At 62.4% G+C, this 15791-nt stretch overlaps 2 protein-coding genes across 14 annotated transcripts in view; one reads left to right on the top strand and one right to left on the bottom strand.

Annotated features, from left to right (window-relative positions):
- The window catches only part of TMEM175 (transmembrane protein 175), a 24263-nt gene extending 20511 nt beyond the window's left edge, over positions 1-3752 (top strand). For 8 of the 10 annotated variants that reach the window (XM_082727202.1, XM_082727209.1, XM_082727205.1 and 5 more), the window contains 3 exons: positions 665-743; positions 868-1003; positions 2292-3752. In XM_082727202.1, coding sequence (XP_082583328.1) covers positions 665-743; positions 868-1003; positions 2292-2949 — 873 coding nt within the window. In that variant the 3' untranslated portion in view covers positions 2950-3752. Of the gene's footprint in view, positions 1-664; positions 744-867; positions 1004-2262 lie in introns of all 10 variants that reach the window. The other 2 variants (XM_082727208.1, XM_082727207.1) reach the window with 1 other exon arrangement.
- On the bottom strand, positions 3205-15791 carry DGKQ (diacylglycerol kinase theta). 4 transcript variants are annotated; one of them, XM_082727198.1, is made up of 23 exons: positions 15394-15790; positions 12767-12846; positions 12054-12153; positions 11585-11670; positions 11353-11478; positions 10748-10901; positions 10595-10666; positions 10373-10473; positions 10026-10264; positions 9844-9934; positions 9697-9751; positions 9509-9570; positions 8992-9142; positions 8584-8622; positions 7894-8009; positions 6468-6619; positions 6145-6293; positions 5875-6053; positions 5438-5538; positions 5102-5248; positions 4886-4997; positions 4654-4806; positions 3205-4465 (listed from the first exon to the last, which is right to left on the bottom strand). In XM_082727198.1, the coding sequence occupies exons 1-23, from the start codon at positions 15671-15673 to the stop codon at positions 4364-4366; spliced, it is 2847 nt and encodes a 948-aa protein (XP_082583324.1). In that variant the 5' UTR covers positions 15674-15790; the 3' UTR covers positions 3205-4363. The 4 variants fall into 4 exon arrangements, with proteins under 4 accessions (XP_082583324.1, XP_082583327.1, XP_082583326.1 ...); XM_082727201.1 differs by having other exon boundaries at positions 11585-11624; positions 15394-15539; XM_082727200.1 differs by lacking the exon at positions 12054-12153 and having other exon boundaries at positions 15394-15598.

Below are 15791 nucleotides of genomic sequence, written 5' to 3'. Positions count from 1 at the left end.
AATTCTGGGTAATTCACGTAAATGGAATCATAAAACATGAGGCTCTTACATCTGGCTTTTCTCAGAAGAATGTTTTCCAATTTGTTCCCATGGTAGCAGGTGTCAGATACCCACCCTCTCACTGGAAGGTCACAGGAAGGACCCAGCTTGTTTACCCGTTGATCCGTCCATGGACTCGGGTGCCTCCCTGTCTCCACCGCGGTGCACAGGGCTCCCTCGGCCCATGTCCTCACCATAGCTTGTTGGTGTCTGCTCCTCGAGGAGTAGCTGTCCTGTGGGCTGTGACGCGGGGTCACCCGTGGTTCTGACCCGCATCTCCCTGATCCCTGGTGATGCTCAGCGTCCTGCTCTGTACAGCTCGGCCACTGCACAGATCCTTCGGAGAGCTGTCCACTCAGCTCCTCTGCCCACCTGGAGTTGGGGGTTCATGCCTTTGCTCTGGAGCTGGAGCTCTGCACCTGCCTTGGGTGCCAGCCCCTCGTCAGTGGTGCAGTCTGCTGGTACTTTCCCACGTTCTGGGAGCTGCCTTTTCCTTCTGGAAATACTCTGAAGCACAAAAGGTTTCCAGCTTGATGAGATAGGATTCATCCATGTTTTCTTCTGTTGCTCATGCTGCCATCCCTTTGGGGCGGATGGTGTCTGCCGTGTGGTGTGTCTCACGCAGTCGTACCTGCTGATGGCGACGGTCATCTTCCTCCCCTACGTCAGCAAGGTCTCCAGCTGGTGCAAGGGCAGGCTTGTGGGTAGGTGCTCGGCACTGCTCCCCAAGGCCTGTGAGCATGGGAAGGGCCCAGGCAGCCATAATGGCCAGGTGTCCCTGCAGAGTCTCCTCCCCTGGCCAGCTCCTCCTTCCTGGCACACCCACAGGTCCCCAGGAACCCCCAGCTCACAGCATGGAGTTCTTCACTTTTGACCTGCACGAACCTCTCAGCAAGGAGCGGGTGGAGGCCTTCAGTGATGGGGTCTACGCCATCGTCGCCACACTCCTCATTCTGGACATCTGGTAAGAACCCAGGCCTGAGGGAGGGGGTGCATGGCCTTCCTGTCATCATCCAACCCCACAGAGGCAGGGGCTGAGGTCTCCTGATGCTAGCCCTCCGCTTAAGGAGGAGTCCCACCCTGGACCGAGCTCTGGAGAGCTCAGGCTCTGCTGTGCTAGGGGCAGGGGGCACACAGGACTCCTCCTGTCGCTTCTCCCTTCCCCAGGCTGGGTCCATGGGTGTGGTTGGGCCTCCCCAACCTGTGCTTTCCTTCTCCTTTAGGCCTTGCCCCAGACCAATCCTCCCCTCTTCTCCCCATTCCCCACGCAAGTCTCCCCCCAACTCCTCATTCCCCTGCCAGCTCCCCCAATCCCTGTCTCCCCTAACCCCCTCCCCCAGGGCTCCCCTTTCCAGGGCTTCCCACCTCCCCTCTCCTGCGTCCTCCCTCCTGCTCCGTTTTGCCTTCTCTGGGTGCTCTTTTGCCCCATCTAATCTACCGTTTCCCTCTGTCAAAGTTCTCATTTTAGTTAATGCATTTTTAAGTGTTTCATCTGCTTTTTTTTTTCTTATTTTCCATTCTTTTTTAGAGCCTCTTGTTCCTTTGGTCCTATCTCAAAACATTCTTATTTTGTTGGACAGGTTACACCATCTTGATTTTACATTTTATATCTGAAGGCCTAAAGTATTAGTTCTCCTAATTCTCTTGATAGCTTTTTCCTACTGTAATTTGTGAATTTTTAAAATTGGGGTCCAAGTGCTCATTGGTGTCAACATCTGAGCCTTGACCCAAGGTTGCAGGATGGTGTGGCTTTGCTTCCACGGGTGGGACCCAGCCAGCCCCAGTTCCCTGGTGAGCAGCTGCAATGAGCAAAGGAGAACAGGCCCCCCTCTTGCCCCTGAGCCATAGCCCCCACCTTCAGACTCCTGCAGCTCCACCCCCCAGACACATGTGCAGCCCCCCATTGTGAGTGTAGAGGCATCTCCGGGTGCTTCCCCCCCAGCCTGGGAATAGGACGGGCTCTTGGGGCTGCACAGTTGGGGCTACCCACAAGGGGGAGAATCTGAGATGTGCCTTAGAATTGCTCCTTCCAGCTGCGCTCAGCCCAGTGATCTGAGAACCACAGAGGCTGCCCCCACCCCCAGATCAGGGGAACCACCACCCAAGCAGCCCAGCAGGTGCCGGGGTGTGGACAGGGCTCCGTGGGAGCCCCGTGGAGGCTGGGGGGCTGTGGGCTCGGGCTGGGAGCCGCAGCCCCAACCTGACCGCCCATGGCGGGGCCAGGACCAATGCTGTGTGTTGGCCGCCCTCAGCGAGGACAACGTGCCGGACCCCAGGGACGTGAAGGAGAAGTTCCACGGGAGCCTGGTGGCAGCACTGAGCGTGTACGGGCCACACTTCCTGGCCTACTTCGGTTCCTTTGCCACGGTGGGCCTGCTCTGGTTTGCCCACCACTCGCTCTTCCTGCACATCCGCAAGGCCACACAGCCCATGGGGCTGCTCAACACGCTGTCACTGGCCTTCGTGGGCGGCCTCCCACTGGCCTACCAGCAGACCTCGGCCTTCGCGCGACAGCCACACGACGAGCTGGAGAGCGTGCGCGTCAGCTGCGCCATCATCTTCCTTGCCAGCATCTTCCAGTTCGCCATCTGGACCACAGCCCTGCTGCACGAGGGGGAGACGCTGCAGCCCTCGGCCCGTTTCGGGGGCCGGGAGCACGCGTTCATGTTTGCCAAGCTTGCGCTGTACCCCTGTGCCAGCTTGCTGGCCTTCGCGTCCACCTGCTTCCTCAGCCGGTTCAGCACGGCCATCTTCCACCTCATGCAGATCGCCGTGCCCTTCGCCTTCCTGCTGCTGCGCCTCCTCGTCCGCCTGGGTCTGGCCCTTCTGTGTGCCATGCGGGGCCTCGCCCAGCCAGCAACCCAGGCTGAGGAGGACGCACATGCCCCGCTCCTCCCTGCTGCCTGCTAGCTCCTGGGGCCTGGCTGCCCCCACCTGCACTCAGCCTGCTTTTGGTTTGTATCTTCAACCTTCTTCTCTAGAGCCTTTGGTAGGTTTCTGCTTCTGCAGACAGTGCGACAGGAGCTTGTATCCCAGTCTCTGTCCTAGGCCCACATTCTCGCTCTTTGTGAAGCTAAACCACCAGGGTGCTTGCGCTCTTGCTTGGAGCCCATGGTGCCAGCCCTGAGTGGGGCGTGGGTCCCCAGGCACAAAGGACATGGCAGCAGCACAGCAATGGCCACACTGTATTGTCCTGGATATAAATTATGCTTACATTCAGATAGTGACAAGGTACACAAGGGCCTGGGTGCAAGCCCACACCACCCCTCTGGGCGCACAGACGCACTTAAATACAAAGGACAGACAACTACAGACCAGAACGAGAGCCAAGGCCTGCAAAGCGGACACAAGTGATGCCACCAGGGACGTCAAGGCAGACACACGTGTGTGTGCTGGAGGCACGTGATAGGGATGTCCCACCACAAATGGCCACTACAGTGCATTTGTGTGGATTTGGCAGAAGCTCAGGGGACATGGGGCTGGTGGGGCAGAGCTCGGTCACATGGCGCTGGCAGCAAACAGCCAGGATGAGTGGAGAAACAGGATTCCTGGGCCTTTCTTTGGGGCCCCTGGAGCCTCCCCAGACTGATCCTGGGGCATGTCTGAACCCAGGGTAGGGGAGGCCCAGGCACCTGGTCAGCTGGACGGGCACTGGGAAAGGCATGTTGATCTTTGACAAACAGGTAATTAAAGCTGGCTCCTCCCCAATGTCACACTTTGTAAACTTCCTCTGGGCCTCCCCGCCGGTTTGCTTTTGGTCCCTTCTGCATACTCTGCCCCAGCCCATGAGGGCCTAGCTTCCCTCCTGCTGCATCTCCAGGATGTCAGCCAAGCCCACCTGGCCTTAGGGCCCTCCGCCCCCCACGTGCAGCTCAAGCAGCTCCTCCACAGTGGCAGAGCCGGGAGAGAAGGCACCTTCCCCAAGACAAGTGGCAGGTGTCCCCACCCAGCCCTCAGTGGGAAGGTAGGCCACAGGCCCTGGTGGTTGGGGCATTCCCACTCTGTTAGGAGCTTCCGGGGGGATGGCCTAAGATTCGGTGCTGCCCAGCTCGGTGGGCTCACAGATGGTGGGGGGACGCAAAATGAGAAATGCCTTCTACCCAGGATGGTAGCCTGGACCCCATGGGTGGGACGACTGGCCAGCCAAAGCCCTGCACCCAGCCTGTCACTGGATCGGAGGCCAGGGGGAAACAGCTGCTACCCCACGCAGCTTCCACGTGCATAGGGTGAGGAGGAGATGCCCCCAGTCAAAGCCATAGGCAAGTCCATCCACCACTGGCTGGCACCCGCTGCTGCTGGACAGGCGAGCTGCTGCAGGGTCCCTCTACTTGGAGTCCCCTTCAGGGATGGGCACCCCGTCTGCTCGGGCATCCTTGGGGGTTCCCGCCTTCCTGGGCTTCTGCTTGGTTTTCCTGAGCATGTGGACCTGTCCCACAACAGGTCAGGTCAAAGTGCTGGAAAATACTGTAGGCATGGTCTCAGCCCACTTTACAGAAAGGGGGTGGGTTTCAGCCTGTGGGCCCCTCCCCTCCCTGTACCCAGGGGGCCACTGGGAAATAACGGTGCACCGCCCAGCCAGCCCTCAGGGCCCTCCCAGCTCACTGCACGTGGTACCTTGGGGCCCGCAGCCGAGATGATCATGTGCCCAGGAGCCTGGACCCAGGGCTCACCATCCACCTGCACAGGCGTGGCCTTCAGAAGGGTGACACGGAAGTAGGAGCCCTGGGCGATGCGGATGCCGGAGCGCAGCCCGCCCTGGACCTGGCCCTGGTAGTGGAGAGAAGGCCGGTGGGGCTCAGCGGGCCACAGTCCCACGCCAGGGCCCACCCCGGCTGTCCACACTCACCATATGCATGACGCCTGTCACCCCCACCACCTCTAGCAGCCCGTCATCCATGCGTGGCTTCTCGAACCTTGAGTCACTGTCAGAGCCCCACAGATCGGCCCCCGAGCCCCAGCTGCACCAAGGGAGGGGCGCACAGGTGAGTGGGCAGGCTGGATGAGGGCCTCAAGCCCCACCAGAGGAGCCCTTGGAGCCCCTTGGAGCCCCACCCATTGGCACCTGGGGATGTTGATGAAGATGAGACCCTCAATGCTTGGCAACTCCACTTCCTGCTGCTCCACTTGCAGCCGGATCTCCTTGTGTAAGCCACGGGAGTGGCTGATCTTCTGCAGCCCAACCCGCACATACACGCCTTTATTGTGGAACCTGCGGAGGAGGTGTATGCCTAGAGTCAAGGTGGAGCCCTTGCCCTACCTATAACACCCCCCTCTACAGCCCCAGGTTCCAGCCCCATCCACCAAGTCCTGCTGGTGACTCCCAGGAAGTATGCTGTCACCAGGGGGCAGCCCTGTGATCTAGAGCAGTCCCAAGCCCCTATCCTTGATGTTCTGGCACCTGCTTGTGAACTTGCCAGGCTCCTCTTCCCGTGCCTGGTGGAAGTCCAGGCTCAGCTCTGCATCAATGCCTATCCCGCAGTAGTTACTCATCTGCACAATCTGGAGATAAGACACATTCTCCCATGACCCTGGTCAGTTTTCACCACGTGCTCCCCACCTCCCTGAAGCTGGGTCCAGCCTCCTCATCTCCAACCCAACCCTCCCCTATTGTCACAGCGGCTTCCATCCTGTGACTGACGTGCACTCAGGGGGAGGCAACTATCTGAGCCAGCCAGCCCGGGATGTCCCCAGCAAGCCGCTGCTGACGATGCCTCAGCTTCCCTGTAAATGGGGCGGCCCTGGTGCCTACACCAGGTGGTGGCTGGGATCCACATGAAACCCCGGGCAGAAGCAGAGAGTTGCCTGTGGGGGGCCCGACAGGTGCCACCCTGGTACCTTGGGGGGCTCAACGTCCGCCACGCTGTCTTCTGCAGCACCAGCCTCGTGAGCGTCCAGCAGAATGGTCCAGCGGTCCATGAGCACCGCGTCAGCCTCATCCACCGACACCAGCACGGAGAATGGGTCCTCCCCACTATAGCCCGCCCCCCAGCGGAGGACCCGGCCGAGGTCATTCCCTGGGATGGGGGCAAGAGAAGACGGACTCTCTATACCCACCCCTCTCCCCACCCTCCCAGGCCTGTCCCCTGGTCTGCTGGCCAACCCCACCTGTGCCCAGCGGCAGGATGGCCACAGAAGGCTCCGGGCACGCCAGACGGTGCCGCATCTCCTCCAGGGCGGCGAGCACCCAGCCCACAGTGCCGTCCCCACCACACACCAGCACCCGGAAACAGGGCACCTGAGAGAACACGTGGAACCTGGCAAGAGGCAAACAGGAAGCACTTGGTGCACGCAGGCCAACAGGAACACCCAAGCCAACGCAGAACAGCCTGGATGGTTCCGTTCCCTCAGGCCTCTCCACAGCGATGTGCAAGCACCCCTCCAAAGGCTTGTGAGGCTGTGAGCAGTGTGGCGGGGACCCCCACACTCACCCAGGAAGAGGCCCCCCGTTGGTCAGTTCAAAAACCTGGTGAGGGTTCAGCAGCTTCCGGAAACTACAGAGCAGGTCACGGCCCTTGAGGCCTCCACTCTTGGGGTTCACAAACACGAGGAGGGGGCAGGAGTCTGGGGGCAACTTCGTGTGCTGACAGATGGGGGGGTGCTGGGTTAGTGCAGGTTCTCAAAGCCATCCCATAGGGGCAGTGACAAGTGCTCCAACCCTGAGCCCACATAGCCTGAGCCCACCTGCAGCTAGTCCCCCACCCAAGGAAGGCACACATGTGCCCCAGGAGGAGATGAAGCTGGCCGGCCTGGAGCTCTGAGCATACAGGCCACCACCACCCACCGTGACCCTTGTGGCCAGACCGTGCCCACTGCCTGATCCACACAGCCAAGGCTGGACACCCACGTGGGAGTCCACATGCCCCTCCTACAGCTCTCCGGGCCTCTGCCCACCCCCAGCACAGCCAGCAGGAGCAGCCAGGCTCATGGAGGGGCCCCTGCCTCCCATGGGCAGAAGTCCATCTCCGAACAAACAACCCCCAAAACATGGGGCCCAGAGATAGCAGGTAGGGGGCTGAGGTCCCAGCAATGGTGAGGGTGGTGGGGGGCACCAGCATCCATTGGTGGGAGATGCTGGGTAACAGGCACGACTCAGCAATACCTCAAAGCCAAGGACACACTCAGGGTGATGTGTGACCCGTGGGGCAGAGCTGCCTGCAGTCCTCCCACACCTGCTCACCCCACAGCAGGGTGCTACCAGGAGAAAGTACAAGTTGGCACCGCCCACCAGGCTCTGCCTATCAGGGACCCCAACCTGCAGGGGCCGCATCCTCATCAGGACAGCACGGTGACGCCTGGCTCAGGTGGGAGGGGACAGCCAGGCCCAGGAGTCGCCCCCCCCAGTCCCCAACAGTGACCTCACCTACTCTTAATTCTGCTGCACCCAGACAGGGCTCCGGGGTCAGGGCTGGAGCAGCCACCAACACCTCAGGGGAATCCTTGGGGGCCAGCAGGGGTGAGGACCAGAGGCTGCTGGCAAAGGCATGGAGCGTAGGGCACGACGTGGGGCTCCAGCCCCTCACCCTGCTCCAACCCATATAGTGTCCACCCCGGGCGTGGGCTTATCCCACTTCACTCTTCCAGATGTGGTCCAAAGTCAGGGAGCCCCACCTCCGGGTCAGAGGTGGCCCAGGCCTCCCAAGCAGGGGTCCCAGTGACCCTCGAAAAGGCAAGGGCCTCCCAGGATGTGTGCATACACACAGCCCCTAGGAGGCAGCCATGGCAGGATGGGAACTGCAGCTTGCAGTCCTCCGCCCGTCAGCCATGGTACAGGCCCGTTGCCCCCAGATCTCAGACTCCTCCCAGGCTGTGAACTGTGTGTTAGACAAACCAGTGTCCCTGATGGCGCCCACTTACCAGCACGTCTGGGAGCACCAGGGCGGTGAGTGGCCGGCCGTGCACAGCTGTGTCCTTGATCAGCATGTAGAGCCGCTCGGCCTCCGCGAAGCAGGCCACGTCCAGCACCACGGCACCTGCAGCACGGGGACTGTGAGCTCAGACTGTGGCCTCCCTCATCCTGCTGCCAAAAGGGACTCTGGGTCTGGCCATCCAATGGCAGCCATGTGATGCAGGATCACCAGCCCCATGGAGCCTTTGAGGGTCACCAAGCTCAGAGACAGGACACAGAGATGGACAAAAGAGGGCAGTGTGGCAGAGCACACCCTCACTCCAGGGCCTGGGAGGAACACCCCCACAAGAATGGAGGATACTGATAACTGCTGGGGACCCCCAGAAGGCATTTGGGGGTCATGGGAATAGCCTCCTGCTTCTGGGCAGATTTGCAGTCTCCCAAGAAAAGAAAGATGCAAACCCAAGGGCAGAACAGGTTTTTGAGAAAAGTCCTCGGTAACTCAATCACATTTTAGCAAAAGCATGATAGCCAGGGAGCCAGGGAAAAAACCACAAATGGGTCCCTCCCACAGGGTTCCCCCAGACAAAGGTCAGGTCCTAAACAAAATGGAAACACTGAATACGAAAGTAAGAAGGGCAGGCCTTTCCACCTAACTCCAGAGCCCAATCTGACCATGCCCTACAACAGCGGCTCACCTTGGGAGGAGTAGACGTGGCTCACGGACACCAGGCCAGCTGCGAAGATAGGCTGCGGTCAGGGGAGGTGCGAGGTCCCCAGGCCCTGCCCAGTCTTGGAGGCCAACCCTGCTGCTCCTGTTTGCAGGTGGTTCCCACAACCCAGGAGGGGCAGCTCCCCCAGCATGTCCCTCCCCAGCTCAGAGCAAAAGGCAGAGGCTGGACCTCTGGGGTCTCAGAAGCCCCTTGGAGGAGGTGAGCACTGTGGGCCCTGGAGGCGAGAAAAGAGACCCAACGAGTGGGAACCAGCCTGGCAAAGGCTCAGATACTGTGTGGAGGGAGAGGAGGAGAGGAGAACCAGCCCCCACGGTCTGCTCTCAGAACCCGTCCCCTCCTCCCCCGCTCCCCTGTCAGCCCAGGCAGTCACACCTTTGGTGGCCACAGCCTCATCCAGCAGGCTGCCATACTCCTGGGCAGACAGCCCGAAAGGCAGGCCAGCAACATACAGGGAGACACGGGGGGCCACAGCTCTGCTCTCAGCCACATAGAACCGCGTCTGGGTCATCTGTCGCAGGGATGTCTGTGGGGAGGTAGGACCCAGAGCAGAGCACTCAGGGAGGGCACCACCATTCCCGGTCCCTCCATCCTCCATCCAGAAAGACTTCCCAGGCTGAACCACACTGAGACAAGACAGAAAAGGAAACAAAGGCTTCCTCCCTCGGGACAAGCCCCTCAACTTTCCTCAGGGAGCCCCAGGGAGTGGGGTCTGGGGCTCAAAACGGCACCTTCGAGAGAACAGTGACATGAGCAAGCAGACAGACCCGCCAGGCCCAGGAAGGCTGGCACTGGCACGTAGGGCCCTAGGGACAGGCTCCCTCGCTGGGAGGCAGCAGCCATGGCCAAAGGCTGGTGACTCTGTGGGGACCAGCATTCACACCAAAATGACCTGCCGGATGTCACGAAGCCGGGTGAGCAAGGGCTCCTCATCCTCCAGCACCGTCCGCTGGACTGCAAGAATGACAGGCAAGGCCTGTGGGTACCAGGTGCCACTCCCACATCTGCAAGCAGCTGCCCCGAAGACCTCAGGGCACCCCGGGGCAGATCGGGGACCCTCGATCACAGGCTACCGCTCACCTTGCCTGCTGCCCATGAGCACCTCCTCCAGCTGGAAGCTCTCCGGACCCTCAGCCTGTGAGGGGCAGAGGTCACAGCGTCAGGCCTAGAGCTCCAGCTCCTCCAGGTCATCCACCAGGCCAGCCAGGACCACAGTGGCATACACACCTGACGGCCGAGCAACAGGAGAGCCTCCAGCAGCACAGTCCGGGCTGTGCTCCGTGGGGTCACACGGATGGACACGTAGGCCACACCCACCCTGCAGGGAAAAATCTCAGGAGCTCGGGTAACATGCCCCCACGCCCCCCAGCTCCCGCCAACAGACCCTGGGCCTGGGGCCTGGGTCTCACTTGAGCCAGGCAGGGTAGATCTTCAGGTCTTCCTGGGTGTGGGGCAGAGCACGGAGGATCCAGGCCTCGGGGGCGGCCTCTCGGGATCCCGGGCCTCTGCTGCCCTCCTCCTCTGCACTCCCTCCGGCCCGGGTCCTGCCCCGGGTCCCCATGTCCATGGTGTGGACAGATGGGGGGAGGGCCTGCAGCTCGAAATCGCAAGGGTCCTCTGTGACATAGTAAGCCCGAAGCGCTGCCTCCTGCGGGGGAAGTGGGGGGCGGAGGGGGGCAGATGTAGACACCAGCCAGGGCCACGCCAGATGCCACAAAGCTCCCCAAGAAGGCGCCCTGCAGGGGCTCCCTCTTACAAGCATCTCCTGACTCCTGGCCTGGCGGGGGACAGTGATAACACGAAAGTGGTTTCTCTGCAGAGCATCGTTGCCATCAAAGATCTTCAGGGTCTGTTTGCCTGGGCCGGAGAGAAGTAAATGTCTGTCCACGGAGTGGGGTCCAGGCTGGGGACAGGACGGGGGATAGGGTGAGGGATGAGGGGACCAGGCTGCAGGCCACAATGGCTAGGAGGCACTCACTGGAGTCCGGGGCCAGCACCTCTCTGCCCAGCCCAGCGGGGGCGCTTCCGTCTGCACCATCGTCCCCCTCACCTGCCGGAGGGGCACAGCTGACCTCCTACCCAGGCCAACCCCCAGCCCAGACACCCAGCCCCAGCACAGCCCCTCACTCACCCTGCTCTGGGGCCGCGCTCTCAGAGATGCGGAAACAGTGCATCTTACTGAAGTTTCGGGACAGCAGGCGCACGCACACCGGCGGGAGGACCATGGTGCGCAAGCGCCCAAACGTGCACTCTGGGGCAAGCGCCGCAGAGCAGACTGAGTGGGCCTGCAGATGGGAGCATGGGCCGGCTGTCAGCCACTCTGCAGGGGCCCACGCTGGGTTGATGGCCCCTGACCAGGCCAGGGCGGGGCGCACAGGCGGGTGCTACCCTCAGACCAGAAGGATCCCTCACTCTGTACAATGGGGACCATCCCCAGCCCCAACACACTGCGATGCAGACGGGTGAGCACAGAAGGACGCGCCACACCTGCTCTCGGGACCTCCAACCTACTTTCCAAAGGGATAATATATCCACTCTGCCCCACCTCCCAGGACTATGACACCCCACCCCCAGGAACTGCCCATCCCCGCCCTGCCCACCAGGAACTCCACCATCCCACTCCGCCCCTCAGGACACCCCCACCCCGCAAAGCCCCACCTGCATGCCGCACCCCCTCCCCCACAAAGCCCCACCTGCGCATCCCCCCCAACCAGCCAGCAAAGCGCAAAGCCCCACCTGCACGCCGCACCACTCGCAGCGCACGCCTGCCAGCACATCCGAGGAGCCACATGTCTTCCTGCAGACCTCGCAGCGCGCACCAGAGGGCAGGTTCCCCTCCCGCCAGTGGTGGTGATGCGCGTCCTGTGGAGGGGGCCATCCTGGCTCAGCCAGCCCCCAGCAACACCACCCTTCCCCCTCCCCGCCCCACCCCACCCCCAAGCTCAGGCCTCTGACCCTGTGCACTCACGTGGTCCCGGTGCCCATCCCAGTGGCACTGGCGGCAGTCGCTGCAGGCGAAGGGCACACAGTCGGGGTGAACGTGCAGCTCACACACTGGGGGGCGGGCAGGGTTAAGGGCCTCTTGCCTCTCCCCACAGCCTTGCCCCCTTCTCTTGGGCAGCACTGCCAAGGCCAGTTCCCTGCACATCCCAGCCACACTTCCTGGACTCTTCCTGGAGCGCACAGCAGGTGCCCCTCCCCTCAGGGGACAGGAGCCGGCTACCCATTGCTCCCTGTCTTCTGGCCCCCTGCACCTGCTTCCCCATGAGGGCAGCTTGAGAGTCCACAAACACATCCCCCGTCATGGGCGCCCAGGGCACCACCCCGCGTCCTGCCCGGCTGCCTGGCCACAGCAGGGTGTGGGCCCCCTGGGCAGCAGAGACCAGGACCCTGGTGAGGGTGCAGACCACAGAGCAGCCAGGCGGGCTGGGCAGTACCTTCACAGCGGAGCGCAGGGGCCTCCAGGGCCTTGCGGCACACGGCGCAGAACTTGCGCTTGTAGAAGCCCCGAGGGCCGAAGCAGTGGGCCACAGGGACCTGCACGGAGCAGAGCTCCCCCTCAGCCTGGGGCCCACTGGACAGCACCCAGCCAGCGCCAGCAGGCCTCGTCTTCTGCAGCCCAGAGAGCCCTGCAGTGCCTCCCAAATCTTCCCCTGCCCCTCTGTGCCCCTGGGGGCCCTGCTGGAACTGCCCACTCTCCTCCCCCAGGCTGGGCTGCCCCTCCTGCAGGGAGCCCCCTGCTGGTTCTTCCCCGGGCCTGATTCAGCTGTGCGGGTCCAGGAAGCTGGGCGCTGGCTGCTTCCTCCAGGCCTCGTCCCTGCCCCTGTGATACATCCGGGGCAAGCTGGACGAAACACTCATGGGCAGAGGCCCACCAACAGGCAGGAGCAGGAGTGCTGGGTGTCAGGGACCCCAGAGGAGGAGGGATCAGAATCAGCAGGAGGTGAGGCCTGGCTACTGCCCTGGGAGGGGCTCACACACAGGGACTTGGGATATGGTCAGCATTCTGGAGACCCAAGGCAGCACAGAGGAGCACTCCTGCACCATCCACCCAGACAGACTGACTCAGCCCAGCACCTGCCACGAGAGCTCACTCCCCCAAGCCCCACCCCACCCCACCCCACCCCCCGCCCCATCCCACCATACGCACTTGGACCAGGCTGGGCGCCACACCCGTACAGGGTGTCTTCACGTGCTTCAGGCACTTCTCGTGGGACATGAAGTTGCAGACTACGGAATGAGAGCAGCATGAGTTGGCCCCTGTCCGACCCAAGCATCAGGAGACCCCAGGCTTTGGCATGCAGAAGGGAGGCCATGGCCAGCAGGAGCACCAGGGGCCACAGCCAGCTGCCCACATTCTGCAGGGGCAGTGCATCTCTCACAGTGGGCCCACTCTGCCAGAGCTGAGGGGGAGTCGGCGTGTGGTGAATCCCTGCATCCCCCACCCCACTCTGACCCAGCAGTGAGTGATGGGGAAAGTGACTCTCGCCATCCCCACTATCGTGGGGGCAGAGGGAGGACATGACCACAGCATCCCCCCACAGAAGCACCATGGACACCCTGATTCACTGTGCCACCCCACCTCTCATCCCCAGAGAGCCCAGAGTGGGGATGCTGCTGTGTCTCAGGGTCTTGAGAGTGGCCCCTGCCCCTTGCACAAGGAGGCCCACTCCTATCTGTTGGCCCTGAGGTGCAGGCAGGTAAGTGGACATCTCCCCCAAGACCAGCAGCACGAAGAACATCCTTCCCTCTCTCCCCCACAACTCTGAAGACCCTCTGACCACCCTTCCCATGTGCTGTGTGCCTGTTGAAACCAGAGCCAGTCTGTGATGGTCCAGGACCTCCCGAGGCTGGCAGGGTAGGGGGTGGCCAGCCCAGGGATGGCCGCACCTGTCCCCACCCAGAGGGATAGACAGCCCAGAGGTTCTAAAGGCAGTGAGTACTCCGACATAGGCTGTGTTTCTGAGGGCCTCCTGTCCTGGGGTGCAGGCCACTAAGAAGGGAGGCCTGGAGAGTCCAGCCACACTGAGGGCCAAAGTCAGACAAGATTGGGGGGAGGGGTGCAGGAGGCCTAGGGAGGGGCAGGGGACCTGGGCTGGCTCCCCCTGGGGTGGGAGGGGTTGGACAAGGCAGCTGGAGGCTGGGAAGTGGGCAGGCAGCAAAAGGACTCACTCTCCAACATGGCGCTTGGTGAAAAGTATGAGCAAGGGGCCTTGAGGCAGCCCCATCTTACCCACTGAAGCCCTACCCACCCGTCCCTAGGAGGAAGACACCGACTAGTCCTCCACAGGCTAGCAAGGTCAGCCCTGAGGCCTTGCTTTTGAAAAAACTACAGCAGGCTGGGTCAGATGGAGTAAGTGGGGAGGCACAGAGGAAGGGTGAGCACTCTGGCTAGCTTCCCCTCCAAGGCACCCAGACTAGCTCTGTCCCGGAAGGCAGCAGCTGCAGGCAGGTGGTGCCCAGCTCCTCTGGCCCACGGAGATAGTGCTTGATCACCCCACATCCCACATCCTGGGTACTCCCTGGCAGGGAAGGAGGCTCTTCCTCCCACACGCTTGTCAGGCCCCTCTGCTGGCCAAGATTATGAGCCCCTTCTCCAGAGGTGGGGAGCACGTCCACACAGCTGCCCAGGGATGGCCTCCACGTCATCCCCCAAGCCCAGCCCCTTTCCATGAGCTGCTTCGCCCTTTAGACCCAGAGCCCCACCTGCAGGAGGTCATAGCACTGAGGAGGACCTGGAGTCTAGCCTTAGACTTGGAGCCCTGCCTTCACCACCCCTCACCTGTGCAGGGGTCCTGGGTTCAACCTCAGACCTAAAGCTGACTCAGCCTGCACAAGCACTGCTCCCCCCTCAGGTGAGCCAGTTGGCATGGGACAAGATAAGACTGCAGTGTTTCTGAGGATCTAGGGGTGACCTGCCCCATGCCAGTTGGCCAGACCAACTGCCCTAGGGAGTCAGCTCAACCATGCCATTTTCTTGGGCAGAAGGCATCCCGCCTGAGAGACCCAGCCTCCTCCATCCAGACCTGGTTAAGACTTCTCTGTAAACCCCAGAGTCAAAAACCTGTCTCCATGAGTGGAGCAAAGGGTCCCCACATGCCTGGGCAGCTGTGGTCCTCAGGGCCTACCCACCTGTTCTGCCAGAGGAAGCAGGACTACGAGAGCAGACCTGGGAAGCTTGTGCCCTCGCTGTCCAATGAGCCAGCAGAGGGAGGGCCTCCTGGCCCAGGCAGCCAGCTTGGCAGCTAGGTGCCAGCCCTGTTGGGGCATGCCGCACTTGGCCCTTGTGGGTAGCAGTGTGCACGCAGGGCAAGAAAAGGCCCAGCACTAGGGCACAGGATCCTACCAGCGGCCCGGACCAGCCCTGCCTGACCACAGTGATGCCTCCTTGCTGCCCCAGCTACAGAGAGTGAGGAGCCTAGAGTAAGTGAGGAGTCCCACCTGCTTAGGGGACCCTGAACTCATCCCCCAGTCACTGCACCTGCTCCACAACGCCCACCATACTTTTCCCTCACTGAATCCCAAGCCCAGTGAAGGAGCTCAGGGAGCTGTTTTTTCCTGAGGCCCACAGTCCTGGGGGAAGACACCTGGTGCCCCCAACCCCCTAGAAGAGCAAGTGCTTATCGCCTCTCCAGAGAGGGTCTGAGGCCATCACACTCCTGCCCCGGGGGTTAAGCGGCTCTGTCCTGAGGAGCCCACTGCTGGGAATGCAGAAGTCAGAGGAGAGGAGCCCATTCTGGGCCACGGGCTGGGGTCTGTGGGATCGCGGGCGCTCACCGTCGCAGAGGAAGCCGGCCAACCCCCAGATGAAGTCGGAGCAGAGATGGCAGAAGGTGGGCTTAGTGAGCGTCACCTTCCGGAAGCTGTGGCCAGACGCGGCGGGGCCTGGGGTCCTGGCGCCCGCCCGCTCCGGGCCAGACCCCGACCCTGGCCCCGGCCCAGGTCCCGGGCGCGCGCGGCCTCTGCCGCCTAACTCGGGGCTGGAGGCCGGGCTGCCCGGGCGCGGCGAGCTACTGCCGAGCCAGGCACGGGCCCGGGGCTCGGCCGCCGCCGCCATCCCTGCCCGGGCGGCCCGACCCCGGCGGCTGGCGAGAGCCGGGTCCGCGCCGCGGGTGAGAGGGGGTACCGCCTCCCCGCCGACCCCGCGGTCCGCGCCGGGCTTCCGACTGCGCCCG

The sequence above is a fragment of the Mustela nivalis genome (genome assembly GCF_964662115.1).
Source record: "Mustela nivalis genome assembly, chromosome: 4".
Lineage (NCBI taxonomy): Eukaryota > Metazoa > Chordata > Mammalia > Carnivora > Mustelidae > Mustela > Mustela nivalis.
This window is presented reverse-complemented; position numbering and strand designations above follow the sequence as displayed.